At 34.9% G+C, this 14309-nt stretch overlaps 1 protein-coding gene across 13 annotated transcripts in view; it reads right to left on the minus strand.

Moving 5' to 3' along the window:
• The window catches only part of Kdm4c (lysine demethylase 4C), a 387556-nt gene that overhangs the window by 144195 nt on the left and 229052 nt on the right, over positions 1-14309 (minus strand). For all 13 annotated transcript variants that reach the window (XR_007349008.1, XR_007349009.1, XR_007349010.1 and 10 more), the window contains 3 exons: positions 7695-7876; positions 5961-6174; positions 3667-3743 (listed from right to left, as the gene is read on the minus strand). Coding sequence is in view for 10 of the 13 variants with exons in the window: in XM_048806786.1 (XP_048662743.1) it covers positions 3667-3743; positions 5961-6174; positions 7695-7876 (473 nt within the window). In the remaining 3 variants the exon portion in view is untranslated. The remainder of the gene's footprint in view (positions 1-3666; positions 3744-5960; positions 6175-7694; positions 7877-14309) is intronic.

Below are 14309 nucleotides of genomic sequence, written 5' to 3' on the forward strand. Positions count from 1 at the left end.
AAGAATTATTAAAACACACAAAAAAGCACTCCGAACACAGCTGAAAATAAAATAATATAATCAGCTGAGTTACAGACTATGAATTCAAACAAAGCTTTAAAATTGTTGCATCTATCAATTTGATCAACATTAATGTAAGACAAAGTTGAGACTGAAGACAATGATATCAAACTATGAAGTAGACAACCGGAATATGAGGATAGTTATTTCTGGAGCTGTGGGGTTCTTTTATTTTCATCTCATGTGATTGGGGATTTAGAGGCTAGAAATCCAAATCTCAGAAACCAGGTTAGGGTATAATACAAAAATTGTAACTCATCTCTTCCTTAAACACATGCAGTTGAAGCTGTAGTCCAGCTCTCTGTTTCTTAATTGACATAATTGGATGATAAAATAAAGAAATGGTTAAAAACAAAAATCAGAGTTAGGTCTCAACATAATCTTTGGAAATGGTGAGAACACTAAATATCAAAAATAAAAATCTAGCTCAGATCCCAGTATCATCAACCCTACTTTAGGTTCATTACCTCACAATGATCTGACATTATAAAACCGTACTAGAAGTATTACAGAGACAAATGAGACAGGAGTCAATTCTCCAGGGAAGAGAAAAAAAAAAAGAGAGAGAGAGAGAAATGTGTCACAGTAGATTGAGTAAAGAGAGGTGAGGGGAGGGGAGAGGAGGGGGGGATAGGAAGGGCAGCAGAATACAACAGACACTAGTATTGCTGTATGATCAATGTGACTGTATAACCAATGTGATCCTGCAATCTGTACACGTGGAAAAATAAGATTTCATACCCCATTTGAATCAAATGTATGATATGTCAAGATCATTGTATTGTCTTGAGCAACTAATAAAAAAAAAAACTAACAGAGTATTTGAGTCCAGAGTGACATCTACTCTTTATAATTGGTAAATTAAAAAAACAGCATCTGTAAAGACTAATTCTAGCCTCAGAAACCTCTTTTATTCTTTCCCAAACTGACGTTAAAAATTTCAACTTAGTTCGACACTCTACTATCTGATCTTATTAATTTATTTATTGTCTGAGAGTGGTGATATAATACCTAAGATGTCTTTGCTTCCAAAATACTATTGCTTCTTCACTGTATGATATAGAATCACCATGTATAATCACCATGTATAATTCTCGCATATGCCTCATGAAAATGAATAAAAGGTGTTCAAAAGCCACTTACCATAAAAGAAAATAGCTATAATAATTACATTTGTTGTATAATCATATGTCCCAAGCTAAATATCATACAAGACCATTTTGCATTCCTGATAAATTACACTTACTTTCACAAGATAGGTTAAAAAATAATTTGGGATGAAGCACAAGGAAGAAGTGATATATTCTCTGACCAAAGATATGCTCTTAGAATCCCATAAGCTTCTTCAGAAGCTCCATTTAAAAGAAGGTCTACAGCTCCTCTGGAATCTAAAACTGACAACCAGAGACTGCTTCCTGAAGAACTCAGGTCTAAGGATACTTTTAAAATGTAATCATTCCAGATACAAAATTCAAAGAAATCATATTTAAGTGTTTAGTAAAAAATTAATATTGCAAAACTGCCACACAAAAGTCAATTATCAATATTATCAGTTACTTCTCTACAATACTTAAAACTGCAATTATTTCTCAGGAGAATTGAAAATGGAACTTCATAGACAAAGTTCACTCAAAATGGATAACTTGAAAAAAGGAAAAAACTGGCATCCACTGAGGATTTGAATCATTTCCAATTAAAAATTAGAAACTATGTGAATCTGAAAATCATTGTAAAGTTATACTCACGAGTTACCAGTTCTCTTGTCCACTGAAAAAGATTTAGATGGCTTCAACACTAAAAATACAAATGACCATATTTTTTGAGGAGACAATGAGTTAAGATTAATAGAAATCTGCTTTAAATCAATTCCAAAGAGTGATTAATCAGACTGCTTTCCTTTTAGAACATGCCATATTAAAAACAGCAAAATTGATCAGAAACAGCTTTAAAATCAGAATGGATAGACTAGTCCTGGTTCTGCCTCTACCATGCAAAGGACAATGGTAACTTTGACAATAGGACTGCTCAGTGTTTGAGCACAGGAGCAAGGCAATAACTATGGATGGAACTCTTAACACCCTAGTGAAGTGATGAGATGGCCTCTATGCCTCTATGTCCTACATTTATTTCTAATTTGTCAAGGTGAATGAAAGAATATCACCAAACTGTCGCTACAAGATTTCACTTTGGCTCTACAATGGAATAGGAGCTACACAATAAAAAGAGCTGGATATATCAATAAGAATTGAATATATTTATCCAGTCTTGCCTGTAAGTAAGAACTGCTGGCTTTTTGAAGATGCTCTATATTCACTTAAATTTCATTAACCTAATTGATCACATGAAAGAAGACACCAAAATGTTTTCTGGGCCTACTAATGTAGAAGTTTCTTAAAAGGAAGATACTGCCTCTGAAATTAAGTAAATCATATTATTTAGACTTTAAAGAGTGCCCATATTTTCTCTCTTACCCTACCCAAAGTGAAAGTCACCAATAATTCAGAAAGATATTGCCCTCAGATTCATTCCTTCAAACTACAGTCACCATGTGTGAACTTCCATACTGAGATCTAACTATACATAATCATAACATAAATTTTCATCATACAAGGCATGTTTCTTCACCTTATCCTTCAGGTTTTTAACTGTGGTTGTAAGAAAATTAAATTCTTTATCATTTAGTGATCTGAAAACATCAAGCTCATCTCCTGCTCTAAGGTCATCAGGGAGGGAGATAGAGTGATCTGGCAGGTCATCATGTTTAAGAATGTTCTTTTTGCTCTTGAAAAACAAGACACCTTTTAAGAAAATTTAGCATAGAACACAACTAAATGGCAAAATGTATGACACAATAGATTAGTGGAATGGAGATCAACACTGGATCTAAGTTTCAACAGGGTTTTTAGGAAAAACTATTAAGACCAAGAGGAAATGTGTCCCCAAATGGAGGATCCTTTGTTGTTAAACATTTTATTTAAAGTTCATGGCAATGCCTGGCGTAGAGCAGATCTTTAAAACTTGTTTAGTATGAATGTAAGAATGAGTAAGTGGGAGAAAGACCTCAGGCTACTGGAAAAGTTGGAAATGAGCATGGTTTCTTCAGGCATCAACTAAATATCTCCACCTTGACTATTACTTAGGATAATTATTCTTAATGATGCCAGTAATAATCCTGTACAGAAAAATTAAGTAAAATTTTAAATTTTTGAGGCCTTGAAAATGTCAATGTAGATTTGATAAACTGGCTGTTCCTACAGTTTGTGAAGCAGAAGAGGACTACATAGAAATTTACCTAATATTTCGACAATGGATACAATAGGACAATTCAGAGAAGGACGAACAAAAAAAACACTAAATTATGAAATTACACAGAAAAACTCATGCAGGGGCTGGGATTGTGGCTCAGTGGCAGAGAGCTTGCCTCACACATATGAGGCACTGGGTTCAAATACAAATAAATAAATGAAATAAAGGTATTGTGTCCATCTAGAACTAAATATATATTAAGAAAAAATTCATGCAATCTTATATTTCTACTATAATTAAATGTATCCACATGAATGGAATAATTGAAGAGGTAAAGCAGTAGTAAAACAAGATACTTACTGCTGTCCAGGCATTTCTTTTGCACCGGGCACAGAGCCATCCAGCACAGATCTCATGAGAAGGAACACCATAACAGCCTAGGAAATAATAGCATGGATCCATGCATTAGGTCTCATGCATCTTTACAATATTACATATCTCAATACTGACATAAATAAAATCATATCATTTGCCCACTATATACTGTTTTTTTATTTGTGAGGCTTAAAACAAAATACAAGCAAGCCTGTGTGAAAGATATTTTTGGTTCTCCTGCTTCATGATTAACAAGACATGATTAACAACAAAAAAAAAAAAAAAACATGGTGGTGTGGGTCTTAAGGTTAACTAATGCTCACAATATTTCACAAAGATAATTCTTGAGTAGACAATATTTTTAAGCTTCCAAGTCTGGCCTTTCACACATGTATAAACATTTCCAAGAAGAAGCAATCCATTAAGGAAAGTGTTTTGAAATGCTAAAATAAGTAAACAGCAAATTTTGAGGTACTACTTTTTAAATTCATGTGATTTAAAATTATACTTTAAAAATTACACATTATTATCCTTCATTTCAGTGATAGGACAAAGACTACACAATTTGATTAGTGATGAATTAATGTCCTTAATTCAACTTGTCTGATGGGTCAATGCCTGTCCCAAAATGAATATGAAGATGATTAAGGGTACAAATATATAACAATTATATGGCAGCAAGAAACATGTTGCCAAAAGGAGTGGCACATGCCTGTCATCCCAGCAACTAGGGAGGCTGAGGCAGGAGGATCGCAAGTTCAAGACCAGCCTCAACATCTTAGCGAGAATTGATCTCAAAATAAAAAATGAAAAGAAGTGAGGATGTAGCTCAGTATAAAAGCACCCTTGAATTCAATCCCCAGAATCAACAAACAAAATAAACAAACAAACAAAAAACCTAAGTTACTGAAAATAGAGGGATTTGAAAATTCTATGGGTAGTTTTTACAAATTTCAGTAACATTTGAGATAGGAACAGAAAGTAACAGAAATGTAACTATCCAAAGAAACACCTATAGCAGTTAACCAATTCTTTAAAATATGAAGTAAAAGTACACATTTATGAAATAACATAGCTAAACTGTATAACTGCTACATTTACAATCAAGATTAAATGCCTATATTTTGTGTCCTGATGCTTTGCCTCTTAAATATACATACTAACATATGGTGAAACTGTGTTTGTATGCATGCATGTGTGTGTTATTAATTAATATCAATAGAAGAAGATTGCTATTATTATATTTCAAGCAGATGACATTCAAATCTCTTCAGGAAGTATATGGTATCTAATTTATAAATTTATCAGGAGGTAATTCCAACTCTAAAACTATTATTTCTTTGGGGTAAATATGAATGAAGATAACTCCATCATAAATCTTTTAAACTACACATTGAGAAAGACAGACCGTACGGAAGTTGTTAATAGAATACAAGGTTGAGTAAAATTGGAAAAAATAGAATTATTTAAAATAGAGTTGTATATAATGAATCCCTTTTACGTATACTATAGGCTTTATACCAGTTGTATTATTGTTGTTATTTTAAATATATTCACCACTTCCCCCATTTGTGTAAAAAACAACAAATTACAGGCATGTGCTACTAAACCTGGTTATTTTTGCAATTTCTAAATTAAAATAAATAAATTAAAATTGCAATTTCTAAATTAAAATAAAGACTAAAACTAAAAGAGAGAGAGACAGAGACAGACAGACAGACAGACACAGCCTAATCATCTCATTTGGGAGAAAAAACTATTATAATGATTATTCTCCCCTGGAAAACAGTAGAGATTTCCTTTTACTTATAAAAAATAACAATTTAACTCAATACAATAATAACTCTAAGAATCATGAAAGGAAGATTGATTTCTCCTTAAAAAGTCATAAAGAAAAATACTCATCAATCAACATCAGATGTTCACGTTAAGTTTTATTATAAGGTAAGTAAAACACAAGCATGTGAAAGAAAGGTGCCTCATGATGGTACCTCACTTGAACACCAAATAAACAACAACAATTAAAAAAAAAAAAAACAGGCCTACTCACCACTGGTATTGCATAAGGAAGACTGGGGGGGGAAAGGATAATTAATTATACACCCTCATACTTTCACTAAAAGAAATATGAGGGAAAAAATGATTCAACCATCAAGAATGTCAATAGTTCAATACAATAGATTTGACAGGTTCCAAATCGGTGAGCAATAAGAACTACATGAAGCACAGAAAAGTGAGTGCAGAAAAGTGAGTGATTGATGGACTATAAATGTATTTACTTGCATGAACCCGTACACAGCATTTAGCACAAGAAATCAGAAGGCTTGTTCCATCCTCTTCAAGGAAGGCGTTGGGTGGAGAATATTCTATATTTTCTTCGCTATAAATAAAACACATCTCGGGAATGAGGGGCTTAGTCTTTCCTCCTGATGCAACCACCTCATCTAATTTGGTCTCCCATCTAGAATCATTTTCTTCATTGCTGCTATCTGGCTGAAAAACACAACATTTCCATGTTGAGTGAAAAAGATGGAAAACAGTTCATAATTCATTCTTGTCACTCCAATCCACTAAACCCTCTTCTAGCCATTTGCTTTCACCTTTTGTTATTCCTGTTGTTTTCCTTATCCCAACGATTATTAGCTTTTTCTTTTTTTTTCTTTTTTTCTTATTATTATTTGTTCAAAACATTACAAAGCTCTTGACATATCATATTTCATACATTTGATTCAATCGGATTATGAACTCCCATTTTTACCCAGTGTATAGATTGCAAAATCATATCGGTTACACATCCACTTTTTTACATACTGCCATACTAGTGTATGTTGTATTCTGCTGCCCTTCCTATTAGCTTTTTAGTAATGGTCCTTCTCAGGCTCCCATCAAGAAATTAATCTATGCCTGCAATCCCAGCAGCTCGGGAGGCTGAGACAGGAGGATTGTGAGTTCAAAGCCAGCCTCAGAAAAAGTGAGGCGAGACCCTCTCTCTAAATAATATACAAAATAGAGCTAGGGATATGGCTCAGTGGTCGAGTGCCCCTGAGTTCAATCCCTGGGCCCTGCTTCCTACACACACACCAAAAAAAAAAAAAAGAAAGAAATTAATCTGAAAGAACAAGAAAATATTTTGAATGTCTGCTCATAAAAGAAACTGATGAGCTACTAAAACTGTGTTCTTCTAAAAAGAGTTCATGGAAAGCATGTATTCTTCTTATGAATTTTTTTACCTCTTCATTTCTAATAGGTAAACACATGTATTGATTTAATAAAAATATTACCTGGTTAGCATTTTAAGGAATATTTTCAAACACCAGGTTTAATTTGAGTAACAGAACTGAGGAGGGGTTCTAAAGCATTTGCCTTATGACAAGGCTTAAAGAGTAAGAGATGTTACTGGTACACATGGCCAAATAAGGCAGAATCACGACAAACAAAAAACTGTCATCTCTCCAAAATATATGAAAATGTTAAGTATTTGTTCCATTTATAATTTATGAATTGCTTTATTATCTCCAAAGATCTCATTTAAATAAACTTTCCCAAATTTTATCAATTTAACTGAAAATTTTTTTATTATTGGGAATTATATGGGTAGATTGAGATGTTAAAATTTTAAAAATTAATGAAAAAAAATTTGGGCTCAGAGCTGGCACATATTTTGAGAGCAACATTTTCAAACATAAAACAGTAACCAAGACTAAATTCTCTCTCTGCATGGTTCTGTTTTTAAGCTTTAAGTTTAGTTGTAAAAACAACAGAAACATTGAAATGACTCTTTCCCTGAAAAAAACCAAGATATTCAAAAAAGAAAAAGTACTATCAGAAAAATGGTTCCCAAGGGGCTTGTAGAAATCATTGTTGTCCTGCGAAGAACAATAGCTAAGAAGTATTGCCATCCTATTTCTGATGAATACTCACCTACAATGATTCACAAGTGACCTCTTGGGTGCATAGTCACAGAAAGTGGACCAATGTAAGGACAGGTTGACAGCCACACCACCCCAAATTACCTTGTAGTATGGCATGAGCAGAGTGCAGATGGCACAGTGTGGCTCCATTTTTGCTGCTGCTGCATTATATTCTTGTTCAGCCACAAAGTTAGGGGACTTTGTCTGCCAAAGGTGAATAAGAGGCTTCGCCCAAGACTCTGTTTCTTCTACTTCTTCCTCAACTGATGGAACTTCAGGCAACTCTTTTAGAAGACACAGCATAAAAATACAATGAGAAGCAACCCAAGGGAAACCAATCACCCTAGTTATAAAAGAAGCACATGTTCCAAATTGTGACATCAATGCCAGACACCAAGCCTATGTTGTCTACTGATACATTCTGAGATATAAAACAGAATAAAAGGAGTTTGATTCTCATTCTCTTCATCCTTTAAAGCCAAAGTCAGACAACCAACCTCCCTTTTCCACAATCCCCATACTTGCCAGGAGTAAAATACCCTCTTTTTCCAATGTCACTACATTAGTATTTCTATTACTACCACAACACTGCCTATGATAAAATAAGTTTATGTTCATAAACATAACATTATCTTCCAGTTAGCAGGATACTCTAACACTGAGAATGCTTATTAATATGCTTACTTTCTTTACCTAACATAATATGTGGTTCAATAAAATTTTTATCAATTGGACTTCATGGAATTAACTTTGGAGTTCAAGAATCCATGACATTTACAGAGCACTTATAATATGTCAAGCAATATACTACCATTACATGGATATAAAAAATAATCCCTATGTCAAATCTTCTCATTTGTTCTGTATGATTCTCTAAGAGGGTTAAATCTATTAACATGCAAATCTGTTACTAGAAAAAAGTAGAAAACACCTCCACAAAATATCACTTTAAAATCTTTCAGAGCATTGGAAAGACACTGCATATTAGAAAAATATTCCTTTTGCCCATAGCAGAGGACAGTATATCTCAGATGAAAAGGCATGTCTTGGGCTTAATATTCCTCACCAATAACTGTGACATGCTTATTAAAAAATATTCTGCACAGTGATGTCCTTAGTTATCCAAATCACTGGTGAACCACTGTGTTCCAGCCCTTGCCATGTTAACTTACCTACTCTAGAAAAAGTCAAAATAGATTTACATAGACAGAAAAAAATGAAATAGTGAATGAGGATAAAATTAAAGATGTCAAATTCCAATGGAAGAAAAAAGGAATGATCCTATTTCTTTTTTTTTTTTAATTTTTTATTGTTGGCTGTTCAAAACATTACATAGTTCTTGATATATCATGTTTCACACTTTGATTCAAGTGGGTTATGAGCTCCCATTTTTACCCCATATACAGATTGCAGAATCACATCAGTTACACATCCATTGATTGACATATTGCCATACTAGTGTCTGTTGTGTTCTGCTGCCTTTCCTATCCTCTACTATCCCCCCTCCCCTTTTCTTCCCTCCTCTCTTCTCTCCTCTCTCTCCTCTCTCTCTCTNCCCCTCCCCTCCCCTCTTCTCTCTCTGCCCCCTCTACTGACATTCATTTGTCCCCCTTGTATTATTTTTCCCCTTCCCCTCACTTCCTCTTGTATGTACTTTTGTATAACTCTGAGGGTCTCCTTCCATTTCCATGCAATTTCCCTTCTCTCTCCCTTTCCCTCCCACCTCTCATCCCTGTTTAATGTTAATCTTCTTCTCATGCTCTTCGACCTTACTCTGTTCTTAGTTACTCTCCTTATATCAAAGAAGACATTTGGCATTTGTTTTTTAGGGATTGGCTAGCTTCACTTAGCATAATCTGCTCTAATGCCATCCATTTCCCTGCAAATTCTATGATTTTGTCATTTTTTAATGCAGAGTGAATGATCCTATTTCAATGATGGTGGTGGCAGGGGCGGCAGAGGCAGCAGCAGCAGCAGCAGCAGCAGCAGCATTGTTATTATAATGGAGAAACACCTGGTATATAGCTAGGAGCACAGTGTTTGAAAACAAAAGGTGAGACCCTTTGCCTATATTTAAGATGAAGTAATCTGATGTTAAATATAAATTACTTCCACCTAAGTTGCCCTACATTTCACAACAGAAGAAATATTAGAGAAGAGTTGACAAATGAAAGTTAATTAGAAATTATGAATAGCAGTAAGTCCTTCTCATAGGTTAATATCTCTTATAGATACTAAATATGGCTACTACTGATTGGCTTAAAATTAGTTTACTGCATCACTTGCCTTTTTGAAAAACACTGAAACACATGAGACAAAGTTTTTATCCCTGGTCTCAAGTTATTATGAGGAATTCCCAAAATATTTCCAAGATCAGAGGAAATACTTTCTAATTCCTGAAGTCCAGAGACAGTGAAAAACAGGCAAAGACAGGGAAGAACAACAGAGCCAGGAAGTAAAATGGAGCCACAGAGTAGGTGAGTGTGGGCAGAGCTGCAATGGTCCATCTGATTAAAACTCATGGCAAGGTTTGGCCTAGGATGGCCTGATAGAATAAAAAAGACCTCCTCAAACTTTCTCAACACTTGACGTGTAGAGAGGATCCAGCTCTATATCTGGCCTAGACCAAAGCTGACATAGAATAAGGCCCCAGGAGCATTTCTCTCCACCATCATAATGTAATCCTATAATTCAAAATCATTACAGGAGCAACACTGTGCAGCACCAAGCACTGGGACCTGCCAGAGACCCAGCACCAAATACGAAAGTATATCAAGGTTTAGGAGAACTATGAAAACATTACCAAGCACAGAACTCCCTTCATTCCTAATTGTATTCTCAATAAGTCAGGAGAGGACCAACTATCATTACTTGAAAATATTCTTTTGAGCAAGTCTTCTTTTCCACATACTAAATGAGCCAATGCAGAATGAATAAGTTTTAGAATCTATGGAGAGGAGGTAGTTACAGAAATGGCTTGGTTTGGCAGGTCGGGCGGGGGGGGGGGGGGCAGGGAGATAAGACAACAGCAGTTCTCAAAGAATGATCTATAGACTTCAGATGATGCAATACACCAGTTGTACCATCTATGTAGCCAAAACCAGTTTCACAATAACACAGACATGTTATTTGGTCTATGTCACACTATTGACATTTGTAATAGTGACATAAAAGCAGTGGGGGGTAAAATTATTGGTGCCTTAGCTTAAATCAAGGCAGCATCACCAAAGTATTATATTCTTGATTACCTCATATTTTCAGAGGACTGAAAAAAATGAAGAAAAAAAAAGGAAGTTTCACTTAATGTTCTTGATGAAAAAAGTATCAGATTTATTAAATCTGTGACAAAAAAGGGATGTATGTATAAAGTATATCTGTACACACTGAAGTTCAGCAATTGTCTGAGTTAAAGCTCTTCTGTCATTAACTTGAACTGCAAGGCAAAGAACCTGTCTTTTTCATGGAGAACCATTTTTACTTGAAAGAAAAAAATAAATCAAGATTCTTCAGTATCTAGCATGGAATTTCATGAAAATGAACAAAAAAAAAGTCAGCCTTTTTACGAAAAATAACTGATCTACTTGAAACTTATACCTCACAATTAAAATGTTGGAAAAAGTGTGTCCATTATTGTGAATGTAACACTGTCCAATACTCAAATAAATTTCCAGTGGGACTAATGGTAATGATAACAAACGTAATTTTTAATTAAATATCATATGAGATTTACCAATATCTAAAAGATCTCTATAACTCAGATCTTGTTTAGAAATACACAATGCTAAAACAAATTACATATGGAGGTGAGTGTGGTGGTGTATGCCTATAATCCCAGCAACTTGGAAAGTTGACCCTGGAAGCTTCAAGTTTGGGCAAGCCCAAGCAATTTAGTCAGACCCTATCTCAGGATGGAAGAAAGGTTGGGAGGGAAGGAAGGAAGTAAAAGACAGGGTATTGTAGCTCAGGGGTAAAGTGCACCTGGATTCTGTTCACAATGATATTTTTTATATGAACGAATTAATCAATTATAAAATATTCTATTCCCATTGTACTTTTCATTCTTCTTCAGCGAGCCTCACAGTTCATGGTGGTGATTCTGAAATTGTTACCAAACAGTGCCGAAACCCTGTAAATGGTACTATACAGTAAAGCAAAGAATGAGCCCCCAAATAAAGTGGTTCCTTATGTCTTCATAAGCACTTCTGAATTTGCACAAGCAGATTATAACACAGCTCCAGACTCTACATTATCAGGAATTTCATGGTGAATAAGGAAGCTTAAGCAAGGGCTTATGCACCATCCTGTGAAAGAGGGTCAGCCTCATAATTAATACTACTAGATGGCCACACTAGAAAACAGATACTATCTTTAATAAATATGCTGAAGGGACCACTTAAAAAATACTGCCACCATACCAGCAAAAATGTTCAATAGCTCTCTGAAATTACTAAATAACTACATTGCTAAAAAAGAATAACTTTATTTTATGAAAGACCATGCCAAAAGTTCAAACACCAAATTCCTTGGTAAGTCCTGCAAAACTCATCCAGAAAATTACTTTTAAAATGTATGCACTAAATACTAAGCTTTTCTAATAAAAATATAGACAATAATAGTCAGAACCAGAGCAGAAAGACAGCTAACACTGATGTATAAATATTTCCATGAAAAGGCTTTTTTATGCCTTCAAAGAAAGAAAAATGTCTTTATTTCTCCTCTTCACTCAAAAGCCACACACAATCAGCTGAAACTATTATTTCAAAGTACAATGAAAAATATTCTGCCCAGGCATGGTGGTGCACACCTATAATCCCAGTGGCTCAGGCGGTTGAGGCAGGGCGATCACAAGTTCAAAGCCAGCCTCAACAAATTAGTGAGACACTGTTTCTAAACATAAAATGTATTTTTAAAATATTTTTAGTTGAACATGGGCACATGATGCCTACATGTACACAATATCTCTATTTTACTTATTTATTTTTATGTGGTGCTGAGAATTCTTTATTTTTATGTGGTGCTGAGGATTGAACCCAATTCTTCACACATGCTAGGCTAGTGCTCTACCATTATGCAATACCCCAGCCCCTAAAAAGTATTTTTAAAAGGGCTGAGGATGTGGTTCAGTAGTTAAGTGCTCCTGGGTTCAATCCCTGGTATCACAAAAAAATTTAAAAATTGTAAAAATAAATCCAGCACACAAATCTGTATATACAGGATGATGCCAATTCTATAAAACATACATTAAAAGGAACATAGGCGGGTTATAAGTTATTATGATTATAAAACTATCCAAGCTTCAAAATTATAGTCAAAATAATAACAAGGGGGAAATGAATTGGCAGCGGGTGAGGGGACCTTTCCTTAGGAACAGACTGAGGTCAATTCATTCACTCAGTATAGGCTTTTTGAATAAATTCTGCTGATTTTATATGGATTTTTCTAAAGAACACATTTGGGTTATTTGTGGAAGGACTACTGCCAGGACATGCTGATGGAATTCGGCAGATGGGAAAAGGCACTGAACTCCATTACAGGAATTTCCCTTTACCAGTCTCCATGATGACCGCACTGCTTGGGGATATGTTCCAATTATGTTTTTTGGCCGATACAGCACCATTCTCTGCTATGAAAAGCATGGCAACATCTGTTATGTTTCAGGTACTTGAGCAAAATCTGAATCCTGGGGGGCATTATATATGGTTTCAAACATCCTGGAGGAAATAGAGGGTGAGGAGGAGAATGAAGATGAAAGCAGTAATGAGTTACTCAAAAAAGCAAGGAAGATAGAAACTTTGGAATTTTAGTATTCTTATACTGTATGTGAACTATATTTCAATGTTCATTTTAGTTGATGAATAAGAAAAGTTTATAAAGGTGTGTTCAGAAATACAAAAGATTAAAAAAAAAATAACCGAGGTTCAGGTACAATCTTAAAGGCAAGTAGTGCCATTCAGAAAAAAAAAATTAAATTTTCCATTACAGTTCTGTAATGTGCTAGTTTAATAACGGTTAATAGAGAAACTGCTGTTTTCAGCCTAAGACACTTAAGAAATTAAAAAGGCAAACGTAGGCTTGTTTTAATCAGCAATTTCATTTCTGTGATTAAAAGACCTGACAAGAACAATTATAGATGAATAAAAGTTTATTTGAAGGCTCATGGTAGTAGAGGTCTTAATCCATAGAAGGCTGGCTCCATTCCTCCAGGCTCCAGGTGAGGCAGAACATCAAGATGGAAGAGTGAGACAGAGGTAAGCAACTTATATGGTGATCAGAAAGCAGAGAGGAACACTCTACTCTCCAGATACAAAGTATATACCCCATAGTCACACCGTAATTCCCACCTTCTCTTGCTATACCCTACCACTTCAGTTGCCACTCAGTTAATCCTTATCAGGGGATTAAACACTGATTGGGTTAAAACTCTAACAACCAAATCATTTCTCCTCTGAACTTTCTTGACTGTCTCGCATGTGAGCTTTTGGGGAACACCTCACATCCAAACCATAACCCTGTCTGTTCTTGTTGTTTGCTTGGTTCTGCTGCCAGGGACTGAAGTCATGGCCTCCAATATGCAAATCAAGCACTCTATCACTAAGCATCACTCTCAACTCTGTTACAGTTTTACTCTTTATGTATCTCCTCTCCATAATACAGATGTCAAAATACTTAAGGATACATTCCCACTGAGTCAATATATGCTTTAAAAAACAAACATCC

Source organism: Marmota marmota, unplaced genomic scaffold (assembly GCF_001458135.2).
Source record: "Marmota marmota marmota unplaced genomic scaffold, marMar, whole genome shotgun sequence".
Taxonomy (NCBI): Eukaryota; Metazoa; Chordata; class Mammalia; order Rodentia; family Sciuridae; genus Marmota; species Marmota marmota.